The sequence below is a fragment of the Desmodus rotundus genome, chromosome 4 (genome assembly GCF_022682495.2).
Source record: "Desmodus rotundus isolate HL8 chromosome 4, HLdesRot8A.1, whole genome shotgun sequence".
Taxonomy (NCBI): Eukaryota; Metazoa; Chordata; class Mammalia; order Chiroptera; family Phyllostomidae; genus Desmodus; species Desmodus rotundus.
In genome coordinates this window covers 181,053,212-181,079,161 of record NC_071390.1, presented here as the reverse complement: position 1 = coordinate 181,079,161, position 25,950 = coordinate 181,053,212, and the positions used below count along the sequence as shown (strand labels likewise).

The 25,950-nt window shown below is 59.6% G+C and overlaps 1 protein-coding gene across 3 annotated transcripts; it reads right to left on the bottom strand.

Moving 5' to 3' along the window:
- Nucleotides 1-277: 277 nt before the first annotated feature.
- On the bottom strand, nucleotides 278-25,177 carry PDE6B (phosphodiesterase 6B). 3 transcript variants are annotated; one of them, XM_024573753.4, is made up of 22 exons: nucleotides 22,251-25,167; nucleotides 19,715-19,867; nucleotides 19,432-19,521; nucleotides 10,024-10,164; nucleotides 9,866-9,940; nucleotides 9,628-9,692; nucleotides 8,854-8,920; nucleotides 8,651-8,698; nucleotides 7,940-8,089; nucleotides 7,552-7,695; nucleotides 7,123-7,188; nucleotides 6,621-6,767; nucleotides 5,730-5,837; nucleotides 5,486-5,595; nucleotides 5,236-5,323; nucleotides 4,856-4,956; nucleotides 4,611-4,718; nucleotides 4,189-4,252; nucleotides 3,848-3,922; nucleotides 2,856-2,939; nucleotides 1,511-1,667; nucleotides 278-714 (listed from the first exon to the last, which is right to left on the bottom strand). In XM_024573753.4, exons 1-22 carry the CDS (start codon nucleotides 22,719-22,721, stop codon nucleotides 653-655), a joined length of 2,574 nt encoding a protein of 857 aa, XP_024429521.2. In that variant the 5' UTR covers nucleotides 22,722-25,167; the 3' UTR covers nucleotides 278-652. The 3 variants fall into 3 exon arrangements, with proteins under 3 accessions (XP_024429521.2, XP_045038946.2, XP_045038945.2); XM_045183010.3 differs by lacking the exons at nucleotides 278-714; nucleotides 1,511-1,667 and adding an exon at nucleotides 1,677-2,689 and having other exon boundaries at nucleotides 22,251-25,177; XM_045183011.3 differs by lacking the exons at nucleotides 19,432-19,521; nucleotides 19,715-19,867; nucleotides 22,251-25,167 and adding an exon at nucleotides 18,891-19,201.
- Nucleotides 25,178-25,950: the final 773 nt, after the last annotated feature.

The following is a 25,950-nucleotide window of genomic DNA, read 5'->3' as shown; positions in this document are numbered from 1 at the left end:
CCTGGCTCAGACGTGAAGGCATTGGAGGCATGGAGCACTGCAGTGAGTGGCCCCCTGCCGCAGAGGCGGGGACTGGGGAGACTGCAGGCACTGGAGGGAGGTTGGCCCTGACCTCTGGGTCCATCAGCAACAACAGAGCTTTTAGCACAGGAGATTTCTGCACAGCTCACTCAAATCTGATCCTGCCCTACTCATGGTCTTGGCCTTGGTGCCAGAACAATCTAGTTGGTCGTATGCAATGTGCTGTTGCTGTAATTTCCACCACAGAGAAGGGCAATTTGTCTTCTTTGCATTTTATTCTAGATTTCTGGTCATATATTGGTTCCTAAAACAGATGGGAAACAGCATCTCTGCAGCCATCTGTCTACCCATATACACACAAACACGTGCAGAGTTCTCACCCATGCTTTAGACACATTCACAGACTTTCAAAGGTCTCTGTATTACTATGTATCCAAAGACGGATGTGTGTAAGTGTAGGTCAGGCTACACTGTGTGTTATTTGTAATAGGCTTTAGCTGACAGAAACATAAACCTTAAATTCAAAATTTCCAAAATGGTCTTCATTTTCTCAGGCTTCGCACACTTGTACCAAGTGGTGGGAAGCAGAGTCCAGTGGGTGTAAGGGAGCCACCAGGCCCCACCGAGGGGCTCACAGGATGCAGCAGGTTGAGGATGTGGGTGCTGGGCCACCATTGCAGATCTCTGTGCCCACTGCAAGAGAAGACAAGATGTGGGTATGAGCCACGTGTGCCCCAGCCGGGATCCTTCCTGCCCCTCCCGTGTCCTCCAGCAGCCCTGCTGCAGGAAGGGTGGCCACAGGTACCTGTAGGCAACCTAAGCCGCTTAGCTGGGCTCAGCCTTCTGATCGTAGCCCTTGGTGACACTTCCAGCCCTGACCTCCCATGACCCTGAAACTGCCTTGTTGACGCTGGTTCCGTCACCACAACAGGGCACTGCAGGGAGAACCACAGATTCCCAGAGCCCAGGTGGCAGAGCACAGGTGAATAGGAGGCAGCACGATGGCCTGGTTCCAGCCTGGGTTGCTCCAGTGCAGCCACGCCATCTCATGCAGGTAGAGGAACAGGCAAACCACCACTCCGGACCCATGCACACCTGGCTCTAGCTCTCACTTTCCTGTGTGTGTGTGTGGCATGGAAGCACAGGTAAACTTTCTGCGTGACTCAGGGGAGGGCTGCTCTTTGAACCAAAGATCTATTAAGAGTCCATGATGTTTCAGCCAGGCTTCCCTCCCCCTCAGAAAGGAAGTAACATTTCTTCCTCGGAGAACGTGAGAGAGCTCCCCGGCTAGGACCAGGCTTGTGAGCCACTTTGAATCAGCAGGACCCATTCTGTGGACGGGCCTCCCCCTGCCACCTCCCTCCAGCTACCTCTGCAGTGAGGACCCAAGAACGCCAACTGCAAGGCTGTCTGAGCCCTGTCTTTTCTTCAATTCTGTTAATACTGTTGCGTCTGCCCCCCGACCTGTCTGACACCCTTGTGCCCAGACCTTTCTTGGCTGCTGTCCTCTCCTCCTGCTTCTTTTTCTCCTCCTCCAGGGCCTTCACTTTCTCCTCGTACTCATCCGCCAAGGCCTTCCACTCCTTTCTGTTGTTCTGCAGGCGCTCTAGCATGGGCAGGATCTCTTCGTGGAAACGGGAAAACTCCTGGAAAAGGAATCGAGAGCAGGGCCCGAGTGCTCCTGGATGGATGGGACAGTTCGAATACCCCTGCCTTGGCCCTGGGTCTGCTCTGAGGACCCCGAGGGGCCTGCCTGGTGGGAGGAGGGAAGGCTGCTGAGACACCACTTCCCAGCAAAGCTTTGAAAAGGGAGAAGGGCTTTGAGCTTTTCAAGTTAGAACAGGAGCTGCGGGCGTGAACACTTACGACGCACATGGCCGTCGTAGCCGGGCCCGGAGCCCAAGTGGAGTTCACAGCATCAGCTGCAGAGGGGGTGGGGAGACTCGGTGGACTCGGGGTCCTGTGTGCCTTCCCCCATGTCTCATGCACACACCGCTCACACAAGACACACACTACTCATGCATGTGAACACACAGCTGTAGGTGTGTGGCAGAAGGGACACTGCAGTGGCGCTGTGACCTGTGACACAGAACTGCAGGGTACATCCTGGCCCTGCCTCCTCCACCTCTGTCCCCCAGCCCTTCAGCTGTGGAGGCTGGAAAGGGGGCTGCGGTTTCAGTGAAGGGCAGCGTGGTGGCCTGGGGGCTGAGGTGGGGATGGGACAGGTCCAGTCAGGGACTACTGCACTCAGAACCAGAGCATGGGGCCTGCGCTGCAGCCCGAGGGGGCAGGGGGAGCCCCTGGCAGGTCGGGTGTCACCAGGAAGGGCTGTGCAGTCAGAGCCCCATTTGGTCTCCGGCCAGTCTCCTGAGTGGTGAGACCACGGCTCCCCGTCTTTGCTGTCCAGCTGTCACTTGTTAGTTATGTGGTGCGTACTTGCTGGGTGAAGCATACTCAGCTGTGATGAGGACCCCCTCCCCATTCTCTAGGGTTCACAGACACTGACAAATGTGCCCACAGACACACCTGCAGCCAGGGCCCCGAGAACAATGGGAAGGCCATGGAGGGTGCCCCAAATGGGGTTTGGGGGAGAGACATTTCAGGCGAGACCTCGAGGTGGCTGCGAGGACGTCGGAGGAAGAAGGCTGGTGGAGAAGCTGCTGAGGAGCTGGCCGAGTGCAGAGGAGGGGGAGGGACATACTTGGGGTCACACTGACGACTTCGGATTCAACTGCAGGTGTGCAGAGGGTGGGGCCAGGGCGGCACCGGGGATCTGTGACCCCACCGGCCCCCTCCTCCTCCTGCGACCCAGCATGGCTGTCCTACCCACTCACCTTGTACACGAAGGTGCACACAAAGTCAATGAAGCCAACCTGCAGTTTGGGGAGCTCAGCTGCCTTGTTCCGGTCCATCATCGGCTTTGGGGGTGGGGAGGGGCACAGTGAAGGGCTAGGGCAGGGGTGCCCGACACATTCCCCAAGCCCCACCCAGCTCCAATGAACACGTTCGTGGAGACACACGGGAGGGAGGAATGTAGAGTCCTTGGCCCCAGGGCCCAGCCTGTCTGACAGACCCTGGCCCCTGGGAGGGGAAAGCCAGGACGCAGACCCCTCAGAGTCCCCGGCCCTGGTTCCAGGACAGCCCTGCCTAGGCTCCTGGCCCCTGGGAGCTCTCCGTGGTCCTGAAAAAAGACCCGGGGCTTAGTGCATGGGCCTTGGTGTTCACACACTCTGGACCCACCAAGCTGCCCTCTGCCAGCCTCTCCTTCCCAGTGACGCTTGGCCTGGAGCTCAGCGTGGTGAGGGTGGGCCAGGCAGGAGCCTAGAGGCCTGGCCCGGAGGGGACAAGGCAGCTACATGTCTTTCCTCTGGGGGACTTCACTGGTGGGCCAGGGCACCCTTTCCTGTTGTCTTTGCCCAGAGCCTCCTCAAGCCCGTGCTCAGGCAGCCCCTCCCTGACTGGAGCTGACTTGTGAGACAAGCCCTCTTTTCATCTCTTCTGTGTCTGCTGGACGCCACTGCACTGTCCAGCCTGGGCCTCCCTGGGGCAGCTGAAGGCCCCGCTGTGTCCCCTGATTAGCTGCCTGGCTCGTGGAGCCTGTCTGCGGGGAGCCGCAGCCTAGTTCTCCCCGAGGCGACCTTGGCACAGGCACCACCTCGTCACCCAGACCCCAAGCCACCTGAATGAGCTGGGATCGTGTCGCGTGACCCACACATGAGTTGGAGGCCCCAGGACCTCAGAGCCCCAGGTTCCCTTGTGTGCCACGCCAGCATGGAGGCTCTAAGGGACCATGACGGGAGCAGAAGATTCTGGAAGCAACACTCACAATGGGCTGCTGATCCAGAACAGTCCTTTCCAAGTCGCCTTGTTCCCAGAACTCGGCTGCCACCAGCAGAGCGACCTGGAGGGCACACAAAGGGGTGTCACCTGCTAAGAGTTCGGTGCTTGGCCAGTAACTGTCCCGAGGACCTGTCAGGAGGCTCTGCGCCCTCAGTCTTTTCCACCCCGGACCCTCTGGGAGCCCCCAGTCTGCCGCCCAGTGGGCACAGGGGCACCTTCCACCACAGCAGCTGCCAGTGCCAGAGCCAGAGCAGGGTGGTGCCCTCAGCACTACCACCAGCCTGCAGTCCCCCCCGCCTCCCCGGGCAGCCCCACGTGCCTTCTGACCTTACTCTGGACCTCCCAGGGCTTGGTGATGGCGGACAGGTCGCAGGCCGTCATCATCATGGCCCTGTGAGCAGAGGGAGCTGGAGGCAGCTCCATGCCGCCCCCCCACCCTGCCCCCGCCCGCACACTGCAGTCAGCCAGCGGTTAGCCGGCACCTGGCTGGTTCGCACATGCTCCCTGACAGGGCCCCTGGGCTTCCCTGGCAACACCTGAACCCAGACTGCACATGAAGCGGTGAGGCTCCTGCAGTGAGAACACTGTGGCCAGAGCCCGCAAACTAAGGAGCTGGCCTGGGTCTCCCCCAAAATGAGGACTGAGGTGGAGCGCTTGTTTGGGGTGTCGAAGCTGGTAGGCACAAGGCTGTTCTCCTGCCTCAGCGCCTGGGGCCCCCAGTGTCTCTGACCCCTCCCGCCACGGCTCACATCACTATCTCCTTCCTCGTGGTCTCCAGAGACAGGTACTCGACCCAGCTCGCTCTGTCCTTGTGGTTCTTAGACTCGTCCACAATCTTCTGGAACATTGTCCTCTTCCTGGACCCCAAGAGCAAGGGGAGAGGGTTGGCCTCACCCCCACGCAGGACCCGGCCACATGCGTATTCCGACCCCGTGGCCCTTTCAGGAGAGGACCCCTGCCCGACCCTCTCGGCCGCAGCCCGCGGGCCACCCACTTGAAGTAAAGCGCCAGGTCCGTGGCAATGATGGCGATGTCCATGAGGTGGATGACGTGCTCGTGCTGCCGCCGGTTCAGGTTCTGGTAGATGTTCAGGTCCTGCAGGGGGCCGGGGGGGCGGGACATGGTCTCTGGGTGGCCCTGGCTCCATCCCCCCACCCCAGGGTCTAACTGTGGGTCCTGGGCACTGGAGCGAGGCGGCCTCCTACCGGACTGAGTCCACCTGCCGTGCTCAGCCAGGCCTGCACCCCCTCCGGACCCCGGGGTTCGTGTGCGCTGCCAGAACTCCCATCCCTGGAGGAGGCCGCGTGGTGTGGCCACCGCCTAGGGTGGTCGTCAGCCAGGTGGGGCCGTGGCGAGCAACGTCGGGTCACAAACCTCCTCCGCCAGCAGGAGCTTCCCAAATTCCAGGTGGTGTCGCTCCAGAATCGAGGAGCCATGGAGCTTGGCCAAGGGGTTCTGGGACCTGCCCCGGGTCGCAGAAAAACGAGCAGTCAGCAGTCCTGAGCACTGCCCAGAGGGGCCACCTGTGGATGCTGCAGCCCCTTGGAGGGCCCCCGCTGACCCCACCCGCTGTGCAGGCCTCTTGGCAGCCATGCCCGACGTCCGGGCAGCCCTGCACACCTACTTCATCTGGTACAGGTTGTTGGTGCCACGGTGATCGATGTCGTGGCACAGGCCTGCTGTCACCATGGCGAAGGCCTCCAGGTCCGTGTAGTAGCTCTTCAGCTTCCCGGTCTGCAGAGTCAGGCGCCCAGTCCAGTTGTGTCTCCAGGGAGCGCTCCTCCCAGCCCTCGGCTGGTCTTGCGCAGCCCCCCCCCCTCCCCCGCAGGTGGAGGCACCTCCCGCCCCACTGCCAGAGGCCTACGCACCATGAGCAGCGTGAACATGGTCTGCGCCACGTTGAAGCCGTGGCGCCAGTTGTGGTAGGTGATCCTGCGGTAGCCTTTGCTCACGGAGAACAGGAACCGCACCAGGACCTGAGGGGGTTGGGGACGGGGTTCCCACCCAGGTTTCTTGGCAGGTTGCCCCACAGCTGGCCTTCAGCCTGGGACTGGCCCCCGCGTCCTGCCGGGGGCATGAGAGCCACTGCACAGGGCTCCCAGGGCCTCCGGCCTATTGTGCAGCCCCAAACTGGGAAGAGCACCCCCGCAAGGGGTCTGGCACGTTTTAGAGGAAATTGTCCGTTTTAGGCATCGAGTCAGTACGATGTGTGGGCACCCAGCATGGGGAGTGGGAAGGCCCAGAGGTGGAGAGGCCGCGGGGGCAGAGCCGTTGTCTCTGGACAACGGATTGGGGGGCCCAGGGGAGCCTCTGGCTGCTCTGCGATTTTTAGGGCCAGAAAGTTATTTGGAAATAACTTTTTGTTACTATTTTCTGTGACTTTTTCCCTTTTGTGCTTTCCCTTAGTATTTAGTAAAAAGTCTTCTGAAAATGCGGCCTGCCGCCATGATGTCAGGGGCCGCAGGCAGGTGGCAAGGGGAGGAACCCACTGGGCAGCTGGAGCCCAAGCAGAGCTGTGCTCTCTGCCCAACAAAGGGCTCTCCTCTCAGCCCCACACGGGACCCCACGAATGCCCAGCCATGCACCGACTGACCACACCGCCGGGAACTCCCATTCATGCGACTTCCCACCCCTCTCCCCTGTGGCCACTGTTCCAGGCCGGCCCACTGCCTGTGCGTGACCGGCCGGCACCCCCCTGTGGTGAGCGCGCCTGCAGCAAACTCCCTGCAGCACCCGGGACCCCTGCCCAGCACCCTCACCTCCTGGGGGACCTGGAACTTGCGGACCACGCCCAGCTCGTAGTACATCTGGATGCCGCACTTGATCAGCTCCAGCTCCGTGCACTCCAGGTCGGAGAAGTGGAACTCGTAGATCTCAAACTGGGTGGGGCCCGGCAGCATTTCCTTCTGTGAGGGGGAATGTGGGGCTGAAGGGGGCAGGCCTCCCAAACCTCACTGCTTCCTCGTCTCTTCTCCTCTGGGACCTTCAGTCCAGCTTCAGCCATCCCTGGTGTTGGCCCTGCCCCCTCCCTTCCCCCACCCCTGAGACCCAGCGAGAAGGGCATGCCTAACTGGGCAGACACAGCGCTGCTGTCACGTGCAAAGGTGCACACACATGCGTGACGGGCACACGTGTGCAGACAGCAGCCATGTCACAGGGCCACGCTACACCTAGGCCGCTCAGTCTCCTGGGGAGAGAGAAGTCTGCCCCCACCCGCGGGCCCTTCCAGCCTCCACCTCAGGGTGGGGGTCAGACTCTGACCAAGATCGCCCCCAGCTCCTCCTCCTCGCAGTCAGCCGGCTCCTTGCCCAGGCGCTCCCGTGTCGGCTGAGAGAGCAACAGATGTGTTATGAGACAGTGACAGTGTGACCAACCCTTGTGACTGGGGGGCAAGGGGGTGCCTGGCACTGAGGAGCAACTTCTGCTGCAGGAGGCCCCAGCCGGGCCTCTGGTTTCAGAGGGCAGTGACAGTGTGCATGGCGGGTCACACCCCTGCCTGTCCCGGCCTCTGCCTCCTCACAAACCACGTCCAGGAGGGCGCTGGCCCCTGTCCGCACACAGCCGAGGACATGGCCGGGGAGGAACCCACCCTGGGCTTCGGGAAACGTGTGGGACTTCAGGATGGGCCCCTGCAGGGCGGGGCGTGCGTCCCCTCAGGGCAGGGAGGAGTCGGGGTGCCGGGAGCAGTACCAAGACCAGCTGGATCTCGTCCCTGTCGCACCGCACGTGGTACAGCACCATGTCCTGGGCGATGTCCTTGCGGTTCTCCAGCTTGTTCATCTTGTCATGGGTGTCGGTGTTGAGCACTGACCAGCCCAGGAACTGCGTGAGGGACTGCAGACAGCGTGGTGCGTCACCCTCCCGGCAGCACCGGCCGTCCAGTGTGCGGCCCCCAGGGCTGTGAGAGCTCCTGATGTGGTGGCAGGGTGCCCACCAGAGAGCTCCGGGATGGGGCCTCCTGCCCCCTCCTCCCCACTGCCCTCAGCCTGGGGCTGGGTCAGGGGGCGAAAGTGGATGATGCGTCCTGTCCTGTCACAGGGTGTCCTCGCCAGAGCCACATCTGTGCCCAGGTGTTTACCTCCATGAGGACTTCGTCCTGCTCATCAAAAGGCTTCCCATCTTTCCTGTTGTAAAACGTGGCCACCCCCACAATCTCCTCCTTCTTGTTGACAATGGGCAGGGACAGGACGTTCCTGATGACCCACCCGGAGTTGTCCAAGGCGTCTCCCTGCAGGGACAGGTGGACAGACATGGCTGCTGCTCGGGTCTTAGCCCTGGGTCATGGCTCCTCTGTGGTCTGTTCACGCCCACCCACAGGGGAGCTTCGTGTCCACGTCTGTATCGTGGCCTCTGCCACAGAGGCAGAGTGCGCTGTCCCGGCAGGGCAGCCTCACCAGGCCAGCGCTTCATCACACAGGGTCTCAGGAACTGCACAGCCAGTCCTGTCTCGATGCCATTGACACCCAGTAGTGAGACACAGACATTGGCTGGCGCCCGGAGAACTCACAGACAGAGCCCACTTCCACTGGCACGAGGGACCCTCGGCCTCCTCCCGAAAGGAGCCCTGGCCACGCGTTCCCCCGGGGAAGACGTGGGGAGCAGATGGGAGCCCTTGCTGGGGTCCAGCTGGACTCAGCAAACCCACAGACACGTGGGCATGGAACATGTGTTTGCTGCTGTTTGTCACTGAGGCTCTGAGGTGGCTTCTCAAGCAGCAAAACCAGCTCAGACCCCCATTGCTGAGCCCCGGCTCCTGAGTGCCATGCGTTTTCTATCGACAGACAGATACCTGAAATGTGAACATCTCCTCAGCGGGGGCGTTCATAATGTTACAGATCTGGGAAGGACCAGAAAGTGGTTTCAGCCGAAGCAGCCCAGTGGACGGGCCAGCCTGGGAGCTTCTTTGTGGACAAAGCTAGGAGCAGGGAGCTGGTGGAGGTGCACAGGCTGGAGGGATGACTGGGGTGCGAGGGCAGGGCCTCGGGGACTCACAAAGCCACTTTCTGCCACGTAGGTCGGAAGGCCGCTGGCCAGGGCCCAGTGGTCCGCCGGCGGTGTGCTGGGGAGGAAGCAGAGAGTCGGGTGGACCGGCCCCCTGGGTGGCGACGTGGTGCGGTGCAGTCTGGGTGTTCAGGTCAGCTCCACTCTGAACTCCAGGGGGCACAGGGGTGGGGGGATGGGGGCCAGGGAGGCGAGGGTGGGGGCTGGGGCACTTCATCCCCCCTCTGCCCACACCGAGGCCCTTGCCCCATGGGAACCCTCTCCCCTATCAGGGCCACATCCCAGCCTCTGGAGCTGAGTGCTGGTGCCCCCCCCAGCCCAGGGCCTGGCTGTGACCTGCAGCTGCCAGTCCCCACGTGGAGCCTGTGGGGGTTCTGACAGGCCTGCAGGGCGCAGGACCTTGTGGCCACATGGCCGACAGGCTGGGGCCCAGTCTCTGGGTTGGAGTCCTGCCCTGAGCCCTCCCGGCTGTGCTGCTCACTGGCCTGGGCGTCCCCTCCCATCCCGCCCCACTAGGCACATGTGTCCCAGGGTCTCCACCTGCCGGGGAGGCTCGGGAGGGCCTGCAAGGTCAGCTGCTGCTGCCAGGGCCACCCGGACAGCTCACTGGGTCCCGGGATGGTCACCATGACGCTCACAGAGCCTCAGCTGTCAGCTCCCTGCTCATCCCCTTCACCTTCGCCCAGGTTGGCAGGTCAGCACCTGCCCCCCATGGTGTAGCACCCACAGCACAAGTGACACTTCTCGTAAAACCCTGGCACTTACGGGATGACCTTGATGTCCTCCTTGCCATGGAGGATGTAGTCGATGACTTTGTAGAAGAGGATTTCCTGAGAGACAGACCACAGCAGTGGTGAGGGGCCTCGTGCCTGCACCCAGGGGAAACCTTGGGGAGATGAGGCGTTGGTGCCCAGCTCCCCATACACTGCCCTCCTGGGTTGGGCTGGGATGGGCCCCTTCCCACCCTGGACTGAGAGCCTGTCCCTCCCCCACCATGACTCACACGGCCATCGGGGGTGCGTGGGCCTGAGTATGGCTGGGCCTCTCCCATCAGAACAGGCCACACGTCAAAGAATTCCTGGGCAGAGAAGCGAGGGAGTCAGTGAGCCCACCCAGGGGCGGGGGGCAGGCTGGCCTGAGCCCCAGGAGCAGCGGCCTCACCCTCTCCTTGGTCATGTCCAGCAGGCCCACCGAGTACCGCTCACAGTTCAGGTAGGCCCGCACTGTGTAGAAAGCCTTGTGGAACTGCCTCTCGATGTCCGTCAGCTCCTCAAACACCTTGTTGGCCGACCAGAGCAGCACCTGCGGGAGCGGCACAGCTGTGGGCCTGGGTTCACACCCGCACACCTGTCTGACCACAGCAGCACCTGCACATGAACTGTCATCACACGTGGGAAAGCAAGCACCTGTCACCTCACTGGTCAGACTGCCAGCGTTTCCCGAGACAGCAGTTCCACCCAGTGGGCCCTCCACGGTCCCTGTGAAGGGCTCCAGTGCCCGCTGTGACTGTAGCCACTCACTCAGGAAGTGAAGGGGACGGTTACAAGTGGCTCTTTCCTGCCTGTGCTCCAATTCACCAGGGTGTCCCCACACAGATCTGTGTCCAGGCCCCGTGCGTCCCCCAAAGAACAACACCTGCCACTTAGGTATGACCAGTCTGCACGGAGGGTTCACAGCAACACTGCCCCTGCAGAACTGGCCTAGGAGGCCTGGAAGGGCACACGGAAGCCCTGTGGCCGGCTCTAGGCCCACGGTGTGCCACCACCCAGCCCTGCACAGACACATGTGGCTGCCGCAGAATGGGAAGGGGGCAGGGTCCTGATCCCACACGGCTCGTCACTCTCAGCATGGTCCTGCCCGGAAAACTCGAAGGGTGAACAAGTTCTCAGCTGCAGTACAACCGCAGCTCGTGGCTGCACACCGCCCGCCTTCCTACGGTGCCCACATCGGCAGTGTCACTGCGAGCGCAGCCCCCCTGCTGAGGCAGCAGGGAAGCCACATGCCACGGCAGCCACACAAAACCGCTGCCGCCACACGGGAAAACACCTTCCCAACAATTGCTACTTGCACTTCTGGCCACCAAACCCACGTCACTTCGTGAGCTTTGTGCGGTGAGTGCAGGTTCCCAGAAACACTGGACGTGAGTCTGTCTGACAACACAAAGTAAAAAGTGCTACTGGCCGAGGACATCTGCAGAAACGCTCACTCAGGCTCCCCTGTGGCAGTACGCACAGCTTTCAAAACTTCTGAAGGGTGGAGAGGATCCACCTGTGTTAGCACGCGAGACAGCAGGACTTCAGACACTGGTGGTGAAGCTATTTGCCTCAACCATAATCTCACTACTTACACTAACTCTACTAATCATGCCAACCGCATATATTTATAAGAGGAAGATGTGTCCACATTACATAAAAATTATAATTTGATAAGCCTTTATCATGACCATAATCCCAAGAACAGTGTTTACCCAGTTCTCACTGTTGGTTTCAATCCGTACCTGAGTCCAAACGCGAATCTGTACAACCCCCACACCAGGTAAGCACAGGGCCTGGCCAAGGGGAGGTCGCACTGCCCACTTGGGGAATCAGAGGGGAGCCAGCAAACCCGGCTCAAGGAGAGCCCTTCACAGCCCCATCCCCAGGCCGCAGGGGTCCGCGGACACAGTATTTGAAGATCATGGCTGGAAACCCTCCCAATTTGATGAAAGAGATAACTATTAACATCCAATGAGCTCAACAAATTCCAACTAGGATGAACTCAAGGCTACCTATCCCGAGACCCATAAAAGGCAAATTCAAACACAGCCACAGAAAAGGGACTTGTCACTTATGAGTGAAACTCAATGAGAGTGTCAGCAGGCTCCCTTCACAAGCTTTGGAGGCCAAAAGGCAGTTGGCTGACATACTGGAAGCACTAAAAAAGCCTTTTGACCCAAACTCATATACGTGGCAAATCTATCCTTCAAAGCGGAGGGAGAAATGAACACTCTTCCAGGCAAACAGAACCTGAATGGCTTTGCGGCTGACACAGCTGCCCTGCAGCGAGAGCTCGGGGGGGGGGGGGGGCCCCCGCGGACACAGACCCAGCCCTGCCTCCTGGGAAGCGCCTGTGCAACTCTAAAACCTGGCCCCACTGCAGCATGGAAACCACAGACTGCTTAGAGCAGCTCGAAGACGATGTAAACACACAGAGAGCCAGCCCTGGCTGGTGTGGTTCAATAGTTTGAGCACCCGCCTGTAAACTAAAGGGTCGCTGGTTCTATTCCCAGTCAGGGCACATGCCTGTGTTGTGGGCCAGGTCCCCAGGAGGGGGCATGTGAGAGGCAACTGATGGATATTTCTCTCCCTCTCTTCCTCCTTCCCTTCCCCTCTCCCTAAAAATAAATAAGTAAAATCTTAAAAAAAAAAATCTTCCCTCTGAATTGGAGAACTCAAATTTTTTTAATTTATTTTTATTGTTACAATTGTCTGCATTTTCTCCCCTTCCCTCCACCCCACCCCAGCCAATCCCACCTCCCTCCCCCACCTATCCTCCCCCTTGATTTTGTCCTTGTGTCCTTTATAGTAGCTCCTATAGATACCCCTCTCCCCACTATCCCCTCCCCACTCCCCTGTGGCTATTGTTACAATGTTCTTAATTTCAATGTCTCTGGTTATATTTTGTTTGCTTTTTTCTTTTGTTGATTATGTTCCAGTTAAAGGTGAGATCATATGGTATTTGTCCCTCACCACCTGGCTTATTTCACTTAGCATAATGTTCTCCAGTTCCATCCATGCTATTGCCAAGGGTATAAGCTCCTTCTTTCTCTCTGCTGTGTAGAATTCCATTGTGTAAATGTACCATAGTTTTCTGATCCACTCATTTGCTGATGGTCACTTAGGTTGCTTCCAGCACTTGGCTATTGTAAATTGTGCTGCTATGAACATTGGGGTGCATAGGTTCTTTTGGATTGGTGTTTCAGGGCTCTTAGGGTATAATCCCAGCAGCGGAATTGCTGGGTCAAAGGGCAGTTCCATTTTTAGTTTTCTGAGGAAATTCCATACTGTTTTCTACAGTGGCCGCACCAGTCTGCATTCCCCCCAACAGTGCACTGGGTTCCCTTTTCTCTGCATCCTCTCCAACATTTGTTTGTGGATTTGTTTATGTTGGCCACTCTAACTGGTGTGAGATGGTACCTCATTGTGGTTTTAATTTGCATCTCTCTGATGGCTAGCGATGCTGAGCATCTTTTCATATGTCTCTGGGCCCTCTGTATGTCTTCCTTGGAGAAGTGTCTGTTCAAGTCCTTTGCCCATTTTTTAATTGGGTTGTTTGTCTTCCTGGAGTAGAGTCGTGTGAGTTCTTTATATATTTTGGAGATCAGGCCCTTGTCTGAGGTATCACTGGCAAATGTGTTTTCCCATACTGTTGGTGGAGAACTTAATCTTATCAAATCCCAATAGTACCCCAAGGTATCTACAGACACAGTGTAATCCCTACCAAAATTTCAACAAAGGAGGAAGCCCATCCTAACAGTTATATGGACTCTCAACAGAACCTCAAGAGGCAAAGAGAACAAAGAAAAAGGACAAACGTGGACAAGTCACACTCCTGATCCGGAAACATATTACAAACCTGCAGTCACTAAAACAGTGTGGTACTGGCATAGAGACAAAACTACACATCAGTGGTCTGGAGCAGAGTCCAGAAATAACCCCTCCATATATGGTAAAATAACTGTCGACAACAGTGCTGAGCCCATTCAATGAGGAAAGAGTCTTTCCAGCGGCGGTGCTGGGAAACTGGACATCGGCGTGCAAGAGAGTGGACGGGGAGCCTCACCTCACGCCATGTGCAAAAGCAACTGCAATGGGTCAGAACCTAAGTATACTATTTAAAACTACAAAACTCTTAGAAGAAAGCACACAACAAATGCGTCACAGCTTTGGATTTGACAGCGATTTCCTGACACCAAAGACACAAGCACCAAAAAATCGGGCGCCTGAAAGTCGCAGACTTCCGTGTGTCAGAGGCACCACCAGAGGGCAAACTCGGACCTAGGACGGGTCACAGTATTTGCACACTGTACATCCAATACGGGGGTAGCGTCTGACAACCAGGTTCAGAATGCGTCGGCGCCTCGAATGGACACTTCTGCGAAGCAGTGAAGCGATGCTCGATGTCCCCAGTGAGGAGGACAATGCGGGTCACACATGCAGCAGCATGCCACGCCACACCGCTAGCACCACCGCTGTGGGAAAACAGGGAATCGGTGTGCTTGACCCCGCGCAGAGACCAGAAGCCTGTGCACTGCTGGCGAGACCCATGCGAGCCTCCGTGGGAAACAGACTGGCTGCTCTTCAGACGCAGAAACAGCTGACCAGACAGCCAACGTTCTGGACACCGAACACCACTAGGACTGCAGGTGCGCCTCCCAGGAGGGGTCAGGGGTCGAGTCACCGGGCTGCAGACTCGGCCTGGGCAAGCGTGGTAAGTTTTGTGCTCCGTGTGTCACCACACAACAGAGCCACCGAGAAAATAGGGAAGAGACAGGGAACCACACTCTACACTACGTCAACCTCAGACGAAGCAGCCTTCAGGAGAAGGAGCGGTCAGGGGTGCGGAGGGACGTCACACAGCCATGAAGGGGCCATTGCTCCAGGAGACAGCACAGTTCTTAGCGTGTGCGCACCAGACGGCAGGGCGCCGAACCGCACGGGGCGAAGCCTGGGAGAACTGCGAGCAGGAGACAAGGGCACTCTTCCTTCACTAACTCATAGCTCAGCAGGCAGACAACCAGCGAGGAGCCTGGAGCAAACACTGGGCACGGGCTCGCTGAGGGCCGCTTCACCCAGCGACGGCAGAGCACACCCGCCTCGCGCCACGTGGGCACTCGCCGGGCCAGGCCGCGTTCTGGCCACGAGCCACATCTCAGCAAAGTGGAAAGAAAACAAATCATAAAAATGCCTTGTCACACCACAGGGGAATGCAACAAGGAAAAAAATCACACGAACATAGCTGGAAAGTTCCAAAGTAGATTAAAGAACAGATTTCCACACAGCACATGGGTCAACAAAGAAGACTCAAGAGAAGTTTATAAACACCTTGAGCTAAATGAGAATGGAAATACAACCTACCAAAATCTGTGTTCTGCCACAGAAGCGTGCTGGGGCGGGGGCGGTATGTTGTATGACAGGCAGATGTCACAAAGACAAAAATATCCACAGCCAATCATGTAATCTGAATAAACTAGAAAAGCCAAATTAATGTAAGCCTGAAGCAGGCGGGATGAAATCAATAATAAAAATTAACAATTCTATGTCCCCAAATTTCATAACTTAGATAAAATAGCCTAGATGAAAAGAAAGTTTTAAAGAGTTTATATATTTATTAAATATTTTATTTATTTATTTTTTGAGAGAGAGGAAGGGAGGGAGAAAGGGAGAGAAAACACCAACGTGTGGTTGCTGCTTGCACGCCCCCTACTGGGGTTCCGGCTCGCAACGCAGGCATGTGCCCCGACTGGGAATCGAACCCGCCACCCTTTGGTTCGCAGGCCGGTGCTCAATCCACTGAGCCACACCAGCCAGGGCTAAAATGAAATTTTCAATTTGGACAACCCACGCAAGGAGAAATAGAATAATCGGAACAGAACTATAACCACTGATGGCAATTAATAACCTTCCGAAAAGAACGAATTCTCTGGTGAATTCTAGCAGACATTCAGGGAAAACTTGCCGGGTGGCTACCACCTCCTCCAAAGCGCGGCGGCCAGGGAACGCTCCCCAGGCCACTCCGTGAGGCCGGCGCGACGCCAACCCCGAAACCCGCTGAAGACCTTCCAAGGGAAAAACCCTGCAGACCGAACTCGCTCGTGCACCCAGACACGGAAGTTCTTACAACAGTAACAAAACAATGTAGTCGCGTAAAAAAGACTATACTCCACGACCGATCACTGTTCACGCGCCTATTCTTCCCAACTTGATGCGGAAGTTCACGCCGCCTCCGTGAAGCTACCCCTAAGCGGTCTGTGGAGGTGGGAACCCGACCCTGAAGCGCACACGAAAGGGCGATGAGACAGACTGGCCGGCACCGCATCGCAGAGACGGGGCGGACACGCTAACCTCGACCCGCAGCGTAGCAGGCTCTTGTCAGCGAGGAGAGGCGTGGCCCTGCGTGAGGCGGAAGGGGCGTGACGAGGGGGCGGGGTCGGGGGGCCAGCGTGACGGCGTGACGCAGGGACGGAGTGATGTGGTGCGGCGCTTCACGGGCGCAAGAGTGACGCCATCCAGAGGCACTCAGTGGGGGAAGGGCCACCTTCTTCCCCGCGTGGCGGCCACAGCCTCACACCCGCGTGCATGGCCGCGTGTCCAAACACACAGCCAGCCTGCTCGCACGCCCGAGTGTGATGCTCCAAGCCGCCACGCTGCAGGGGGACGTGGGAGGCAGTCGAGGCGGCTTCGGGTTTGGCGATGCGTTTCAGGAAACAGCACCAGACCGCAGTCCGTGCTGGTGAGATCCAGAACTTGGACTCCGTGAACATTGAAAATGTCCGTGTTTCTACATACACTGTCACGGGAATGAAAACACAGGCTGCACCCTCAGAAAAAATGTCCCCAAAACACAAGTCTAATGCAGGACTTACATCCAAAATGTACCCCAAACTCTTAAAAGCGAACAATAACAGGCCTGCTGTGGCTCAGTGGATTGAGCACCGGCTTGCAAACTGAAGGGTCGCGGGTTCAATTCCCAGCCAGGGCACATGCCTGGGTTTCAGGTCAGGTTTCAGGTCAGGTCCCCAGTGAGAGGCAACCACACATTGATGTTTCTCTCCCTCTATTTCTCTATGCCTTCCCTCTATGCCTTCCCTCTATGCCTTCCCCTCTGTCAAAATGCTAATTTAAAAATGGGCAACAGGGCACAGGTGTGTCTGAGAAGAGGCCCCGAGGGACTCGGAGGTGGAAATGACAAGGAGAGAAGTGACTGAAACCCAAACTAGTGACCACACCCAGAGCTGCAAGGAGGCCGAGCGACAGGACGCAGAGTGACGGCACCTCTGTCCGCTTCCTGCGCTCAGGCCGTCACCCCCAGTGCCTGTTCCTGGGTGTACCCCCAGCTGAGTTGGAAACTCGGGCCCACACAAAGTGCAAGGTTCATTCATGGCTGCCCCAAACGGCAAGCCGCCGCGGTGCCCTTCAGCAGGCGGCGGACAAGGACGTGGTCACATCTGGACAGCGGAAAGTTACCCAGCATAAAAAAGTGATGAGCTAGCCAGGCCTGGAGAAGACGTGGAGGAGCCATAAGTGCACATGACTGAGTGACAGAGGCCAGTCTCAGGAGGCTCCATGTGTGATGCCAGCTATGGGACACTCTGGAAAAGCGAAAGGTAGAGACAGTGGAAAGATCAGCAGTTGCCCCGGCGGGTTCGGGAGGTGGGGGATAAATAGGGGAGCACAGAGAATTTTTAGGGCAGTGACGTTGTTCTTTATGATACCATAACCGTGAATGCATGTCCTGACACATTTGTCAAGACCCACCGAAATCACAGCATGAAGAACTAACCTCAGCGCTCACGAAGTAAAAACATCGTTTAGTGGGCTGGGAGAATCCAACAGAGTGTGGACCACGACACAAGTCTCACTGCAGTGAAACACAGGCGCCTCTCTGCAGGGGCCGGAAACGGCACCGACTTCCGTCTCCAGGATGCGTGGAGTCAGCAACCGCCGAGGCAGAAAGCACTGCCCACAAGCACCGTCCTCCGGTGCTCCAGGGGGATGTCGGCAACAGCTCAGACACGCCGTGCACACACACTGGAATCCAGCCACTAGGAGTGCAGTTGGTGTGTGGTAGGAGCAGGGGCCTCACTGTCAGAGTGAAATTTGCACACAGCAAGGGCAGGAGACAGCAGCCAGAACTCACGTTTCACTCTGTGTGGACACAGGGGTTCTGTGCACAAACAGGACATGTGTGTGTGCACGGGCTCCTGCTCACACCTGTCCTTGCTGGGTGGGGTGACAGGGCGGGGGAGCTCGGATGCCCCAGGAGCAGTGGGCACACCCCTCTGCAGTGACAGGCACCAGGACCCCTTGAGAAGTGGCTCGCTCCATGAAATGTGGAAATGAGCCCGGAGCACCTGGTGGCCACAGAGGGTAATGGTGTGCAGACAACCACCAACAGCCAACCAAACGAGCAACCCCACAGCAGGAGTGGGGGTGGTGGGGAGGGGGGAGGGCACAGGAGCTGCAGTGGGAAGAAGCTGAGCCACCGAATCAGTAACCTCGCGCTGGGTTACAACCTAAGCCGGGTAACCCCAAGTCCAGACGAATACGAACAAATGACCACACAAATCGACAAACGGGTCAGCAGAGACAAATGTCCCCTGCAAACCCCCTTCCCAGACAGCGGGCCATAGCAACTTCCTTCCCAGCAGCACAGTGCACCCAGTGGCCAGATGCAGCCCTGGCCATGTCGCTTGACCTCCGGGCCCTTGGGTCAGAACCCCCTGGCGGTGAGCCCGGCTTCACGCTGCAAGACCCCTGCTCTCAACAGCCACACTCAGCCCCTAACTGCCCACTGGCTTTCAGCTGCTCTGTGGCCTCAGGTCATACCTGTGACCTTTCCTCTGCTCAGAACTTCCTTCCCCCGGCCCCTTCTGCACAGGCCAGGTGTCAGCACTGGGACACTGGGCGTTGTGTCCATGTGTCCCTGAGCCTGGCAATTGTCCATCCAGAAGGGTTTTGTCACAGGTGCCCATCACAGGGACAGCTCATGGCTAGGAGACCCTCTGGACCACCTGCCCAGGCTGCTCCCCGTGAAGTCCATAGATCAGAGGGATCCCCCAAACGGCCCTTCTCTGCCGAGGTGGAGACAAGCCCAGACACGTCTCATCACTTTGGACAGGGTTGCACTGGGCGACCCAGACGTGGCACCCAGATGGTGGGATGGCGTGGAGGTGGCCAGTCGCCCGCTGTGTCCTCTGAGACTCAGCCAAGACATGGGCAGCTTCTTCAGCCCTGGACCCACGGTGTGAGTTCCCCCCTCGCACTTACTGTGTATTCAGGGCTTCTGCGGACCAGCACGTGGAGGCAGCAGGACCGGAAGGGACGGGCCCTTGTGCACCCATCAGCTCCATACCCTTTTCACAGCACATGGTTCCCTCACTCCCTCCAGCCCCTACGCCCCTCACTCGGGGGAAACGGATGCTGTCCCATGTCCCCTGTGGCCAGGGCCAAACCGCTGGGGATCGCGACCTGCTGAGCAGCTGGACTCTGTTGTCCGTCCACAGTTCCCCCAGCTCCTTGCAGAGAGGGTTCAGGGCGGCTTTCAGGCAGGGCAGTGCCCTTAGCACATGCCGGTGCTCACAGCCGCCCGGGCCAGGAGGGGCCCCGCCTGTGACGCCCTGGGTGGCACAGTGTCAGCACCACACCCACAACACCGCACAGCTGCCACCCAACCCGCTCCCTGGAGCCTGGGCCTGGGAACCTGCGCAGGTGAGCACAGCCCCGCCCGTCACTGTCCAGGGAGAGCGGGGATCTGGAACCCCCACTGGAGGGCCGGGAGGCGGGGCCCACGGGGTGGTGGTGCATGTACCTGGCCGCGGCGTGTCTCACAGTTGTGCAGGTAGCTCAAGTGGTAGATCTTCAGGTTCAGCGTGGCAAAGTTCAGGTACTTCAAGAAAACCTGGAATGGGAGTCACAGAAACAGGCGTGAAAGCCGGGTTTTCAGGTGTGTGTGCAGCTACATGTCTGCTGGTCTCAGCATGGGCAGCTGTGGACGGCACACGGGTGCCCGCCTGCATGAGCATGCGCACGGACGGATGGATGTTGATAGCCACACGCACCCCAGCACAGGGCAGAGAGGCCCCGACACTCACGTCCTCGTCCTCACTGGTGAAGCACGGGCCGTCCAGCTTGTTCAGGGCCATGATCACGGCCACCACGTCTTTGCCATTCATGACGGGGGTGGCCAGGATGTTCCTGGTCACGTAGCCGGTCAACTCGTCAGCGAAGGGGCTGAAGTGGGAGTCCTGTGAGGCAACCAGAGGAAGGACAGAGGCTGTTGCTCTGGAGACCTGGGGTTGGGGTGACCTCCACGGAGGCCCCCGGGGAGTGCTGACACCCGTGCCCCTGCCCCTGGCAGCAGGAGCCCAGGAGGTATGAGAGGACACGGCACTGGCCTGTCCTTGGATGCCGGCCTGGCTCAGACCCTGTCACCCCAGCTTGGAGCCAGTGACCCCACTCTGCAGCCCAGACTCTGCAGAATCCTCACAGGACCTCCTGTCCTGTGCCCACCCGGCCCCCAGGCTTCAGGCAGGCCTGGGTACCCCTCCCCAGCCCTTCCTACTCCAGGTCTCTGCTCCTGCAGCAGGCAGCCGCCTGGGACAGCCCTGCCGGCTCCTCTCAGAACAGGAGGTGTGAGCTCAGTGTGTGGGGAGCACTAGTCTGCTTGGTGGCCTGTACGTGGGACAGACTTGTCTCTAAGCAGAGTGGAGCAGCCTCAGACCCACTGCACCCTAAACATTCTTCCCAGAACCCCGTGCCTCTTGTGGCTCCATTCCAGGGATTGGCACCCACCCCCCGCCCCACAGGGGCCCCAGTGTTGCCTTGGCATCTCCCTCCCACCTTGACCCAGGAAGATTCCAAACCTTGTGAGTTCTCTAAAGTGTCCCCAACTGTGTTCCCACTGCCCAGACCTACATCAGCATCCCTGGGCCTCCACCTGCCTCCTGGGCCTTCGGTGCTCTGCACAGCTGGCTGGTCCTGCTGTTCCCCTCCTCCCAGCGGCTGAGCTGTCCTGGCCCCTGGGAGCTTCCCTGCAAAGCCCTGTCCCTAACGCCAGCCCTGTGCCCCTCAGCTGCACACTGCCAGCCACCACAACTGGGCCTAGACTCCTTGGCTACGTGCAGGACCCCATGGCAAGGCATTTGTGGTCTGCAGCCCTTTGGGTGGGGAGGGTGGTCAGGGACCACAGAGCCAGGACCTGGGGCTAGATCTGCCAGAGGGCTGATGGCCATAGTTGAGCCACGGCCCTTCCATGACCTTCTGCCAACTGCTTTGCCACGAGCCCTCATGGGTCTGGGAGCTGCACAGGAGAGTTGACGTTGCAGCCCTGTGGGTCCCCCAGCCCCGCCCTGGCCCCTGCACCCCAGGTGTCTCTGCTGTATGCACAGGCTCACACCTGGCCCCGTGGACAGCCCCTTGCTGCTCCTGCCCTCTGAGCAGGGTGCCAGCACTGAGGGTGCAGCCCGGGCTCCGCCTCAGTCTCCCCTCTGTTACAACCACCTGGAAACCTGACGCCTGGAAACGCAGGGGTCGTTGAATGGAAATTCGCTTTTCTGTGGGTTCTGACTGGTCTCTCTTCCAGGGAACCTGAGACAAAGCCCCGAGTGGCCCTGAAGATGAGCCCAGCATTGGGCCTACCCCGCAAGCTCTGGTCCACGATGCCAGGCAGCTGGGGAGACATCTGAGAGAGGCCGGAAGGCCCCAGGGAGATGGCCCTGCCGGAGAGGGACATGGCCTGGGACGGCCCCGAAGCTTGAACCAGACCCTTGGAGAGCCCACGGGGCACCCAGAGCACTGGCTGGACATGGCTGGAGGATGCGCCCCTGGGTGGAAGGGACAAGACCCAGGCAGCGCTGGAACACCGCCCCCTGCCCCACCCCGATGCTGAACTGCTCTGTTTCCCTGAAACTCTGCTGCTGATATTCCGATTCTTGGGTGACCTGTTCCTCACAAAGGAAGTGAAGGTGAGGCTAATCCCCGAGATTACTCTATTCAGGTCGCAGGATGTTTAGAGCAGATAAATTTAAGAGGATTGCAGCCGGCTGCTTCCTCTCCAGGCACCAGGGACCTGGGGGTCTGCTCACACATCCATGTGTCTCCAGTGACAAGGGGGCAGCTGCTGCATGGGGGCTCAGCCCCTCTGGACTCCTTCGAGGGAGCAGAAGAGGTTGATCCAGGTCATGGCTCCTGCTTCCAGCTCCTGGGCAGGCCTCTCCCTAACCCTAACCCTCCTACACATGATATCCCCTCCCTGGCCCCTGACACTCTTCACCCTGGGCCCAGCTGTGAGGCTCCCACGCGGCTCCTTTGGGCCACAAGCACTGGTCTTCCTGAACCTCGGAGCTCCCATGCTGCTGTCCACCCTCTGCCCCTTGCCACCCCTCTTCCTGCTGCCGACCCCCCCAGTTCTGACCCCCTCCCTCCAAGCCCTGTCCAGGGAGCCCCAGCCTGGGGACCGCGGGACCTGCCCAGGCCACCCTCCCAGGTGCCTGAGGGACTCCTTCCTTCCCACAAGCTCCTGCCCCCCACCCTGCCACCTTCCCAAGCACCCCCACACAGCCATGGCTGACCTGTCCCACGGGGCCTGGGGGACCCTCACGGCCCTGAAAGGCATGGCCCAGCACCCACCTCGGTCACATCCTTGATGTTCACCATCTTCTTGGTCTGAGCCACGTGGCCCACGACCCCGATGTCCAGCGGGAAGACGATCTCGGAGTCAGGGGGCACCAGGCAGTCCTCCAGGGCGCTGCCCGGCCGCACGCTGAAGAGTCGCGTAGCGAGCTCGGCCACGCCGTTGCGCTGGCGGAACATGAAGAGGCTGCAGCAGTCGGCGTGCAGCACGGAGCAGAGGCGGCGCAGGATCTTGAAGACCACGCGCTCCATGTTCACACTCTCCTGCATGTCCTGCACCAGCTCGAGCAACGCCCCGCTCTCCTCCACCTGGCACAGCTCCCGGAAGCTGGCGCCGGCCGCCGGGAGCCCGTCTCCGCAGGCCTGGGCCACATCCTCAGGGCTCAGCTTCTTCCCTTCAAAGTACTGGTCTGCAAAGCCCGGGTTCTGGTCCAGGTACTCCCTCACCTGCTCTTCGCTGAGGCTCATGGTGTCTGGCCGCCTGTCCTGGAAACGCTGCCGTCCCCAGGGGCACAGGGACTCCCCGCAGACTCTGTCATCAGCAAAGCCTTTCTTAGCGATGATTAGAGGCCAGGGAGGATACCAGCTGACTCACCCGCGCCTGCCCCCCTCGCCTTGGTCCTGGACTTGCTGCCTCCCAGGGAGAATGGGGCTTTGGGAGACAGTTTGGAGGTTCTCGCCTGTGGCAGGTGTCCTGCGCAGCTGGGGCAGGTGCTGGCTTCCTGTGGAGGGAAGTGACCCTTTCTACCTGGTCCCTCAGGTAGCCCCAGGTCTCCTTGGTGCCCAGACCTGGGCTTGGGTGTGCTGGCCAGGTGGGACACCAGCCTGCCTTGGAGAGATGCACCCCAGTCCCAGGCAGGGGGAGGGGTCCCCTCGGGGATGCAACAGGTGTGCAGGTGCAGCTTGGGCCCCATTCCCACGGAGGCAGCTGGGGACAAGGGAGGAAGGTGGGCCAGCACCTGGCGTGGAGGCAGGAGGGCTCACACGCACTGTCCCTCCTCTTTGCTGGTGAAGAGGCTCCCTGGGCATTGAGCCTTGCAGGCGAGGAGTCTGCGCAGGAGAGCCGGTCACCAGGGCGCACAGCAGGGCTTCTCTGTTGAGCTGGCGCCCTCCGTCCAGTGGTCTGGATGAACGCCACCACGGCCGCTCCTCTGCCTGATTCCTGCTAACTGTGCACACCTGTCTGCCCACAGCCGCAGTGCTGTGCTCCACAGACAAGGCCGTTCCTGAGCATCTGTGCCTCGCACAGGACAACGGCGGGCCCCTTGCAGCCAGCTCCCTCCACCTGCCCTGGGCGCTGGCAGACGGCAGCTCCCCTGTGAACTGCGATTCGGGAGGAGGCTGAGTCACAACGGGAGGACTCACCCATGTCGGTCTGACTCTCCTACCACCGGAGTGTCCTTCTCTGCACAGAGAGACTGTGCATGAGTGTGTGCCAGTGTGCGTGTGCACGTGGACCCGTGGGCTGCTGGAAGGCTGTGGAGAGGAGCTCTGTCCACGGGGGGAACCAGCGTGCACACCACTCAGCAGGGCCTGGTGGCACCTGCCATTGGGACTCACCTTCTGAAGCAGCAGCTGTGAAGCATGCTGACCGGGCTGGTCACAGAGGGGCCAGCAAAGCCCCTCAGGCAGAAGGATGCTGGCTCCTCGTAGCCACAGACCTTGATGGAGGAGAACGGGCTGTGGCGGCTTTGTCTCTTCCTCACGTGGCCCGTGTCTGTGCCGTCACCCCACTGTTCATCAGGGTACGGGGCTGCTGTGTGATTCTGACGTCTGCGGCACTCAGCGGTATGTGCACGCACCTGGGAGTGTGCGTGTGTGTGCATGCAGTGGGCACGCAGGGCCGGGGGTGCCCCCTGTGCTGGGTCCTGGGGACCTTCTGGGGGCTCTGGCTCTGCAGCTGTGACGGCCACAATGGCCCAGCTGGCCGGTGGCGGGCGCGGGCGCTGTGACGTTCCTGCCTCTGCCGAGTCACGCAGCCTGTTCCTTTCAGGGCTCTGATCCAAGGCCCCACTTCTCCTAAAAATAGCAGGCTCTGACTAGGGGTGGGGGAGTGGTGGGGTGGCCCTGTGAGGCGCTTGGATCCGGGGCCAGGGCTGCAGTCACCTCGCACTGCATTCAGCCCTAGAGGCTTCTGGAGCACTGTCCCCACGCACCCTGTGTCCGGGCCTGGGTGCACAGGGCGGCTGGGAACCTGGGTCTTTGGGAGCACTCCCCAAACCCTCAGCTGACCCCACCCTGAGGCCCACTCTGGGTACTTCAGCACACCCTCCAGACCCTGCTAGCCATCCTCCTCTGCTCTCTCCTCCCCCATGCAGATGGCCGGGCGGCCAGGCAGTGGGCACAAAGCTCATGAGGGGCGCAGCAGGGGACCCAGGGCCTGGGCTCAAACACACACCCGCTGGACACACAAAGGAGCTCAAACACACAGCTCCTTCGTGGCTGACAGTGCTCCACAGCCAGCCGGGGCCTTGCTCACCTCGCCTGCCCCCTGGCTGGACATCAGCTGACGCCGTCCAGGGAAGGAGGCAGAACCTCTCAGACTCACAGAATTCTGAGGGTTTCACTTCACTCAATCAAAGAAGGACCAAGGCTGCGAGCGCCAGCCAGACAGTGTGCAGCCGGCATGGGATGGGCTAGTGGCATGCATGGGGGTCCCTGGGGGCAGGGAAGTGCGAGCCAATGTCCCTCAGCGCCCGGGGACTTGTCTAAGAAGCCTGCGGTGAATTAATTCCTGCCTTTCACTTTTTAACCATAAATCTGCCAGTGACCTCCTTTGGAAATAAAGTCTCTGCCGATGTAGGCAGTGTGAGAGGGGCTGCCGGGTCGTGCTGGACCCTGCTGCAGGCTCTGCGTCTTCCTGAGAAGAGGCACAGGGCGCAAGGCCACTGGCGGTGGAGGCAGAGCCAGAGCGACGCGTCTGGAAGCACTGCCGGTCACCATCTGGCTAGAGAGAGGCTGGGGACGTGTGCCTCTCCGGTGCCCAGAGGGAACTGGCCCTGGCGCTGTCCCCAGAGACAGACAGCACATGCCCGGGGCGTTGAGCCCCGGACTCGCTGTCAGTGGTGGAGCTGCCCTCGGACACTAACGCAGGCAGCAGGTCAAGTGGGCCTCTGGGCCATCGCCTGCCAAGGCTGAGCCACCACAGCCTCACCCTCTCGTCCAGCCACTGGCTGCGGGCCAGGCCCGAGCCACCTCATGGCTTCCCGACCACCGCCAGCCATGGAGGCCGGTTAGCCTCCCTCCGCTCTGGCCACACGTGGAGGGGCCCGGTGCACCCGGGAGCCTAGGCACCGCGAGGCTGAGGCAGAGCAGGATGGTTTGCAGGGACGAGTGGGGCCTGCCCTCCTCCGCCAGCCCTGTGAGCCACTCCCCTGCGTCCAGTTCAGTCACCGTTGGCTGCAGGCCTCTCCGAGAAACAGAACCATTGGCAGAGAGAGAGAGAAAGGAAACCTGAAGGAACTGCTGAGGTGGCTCTGGAGCCGAGAGGTCCCTCCAGGAGCCATCTGTCAGTTGGAGTCTTGGGGAGCTGGTGCTGGACAGGGGCTCCCAGCCCAGCTGTCCATCTTTCACCTGCCCTATCCAGGCACTCTTTGGGTGAGGCTGTCTGCTTCCCGACCTCATCTGGCAAGACCCTCACCGACCCACCCAGAATAATGTTTAGTTGATACAAAAATAAACATCGCGGTTACTAAAG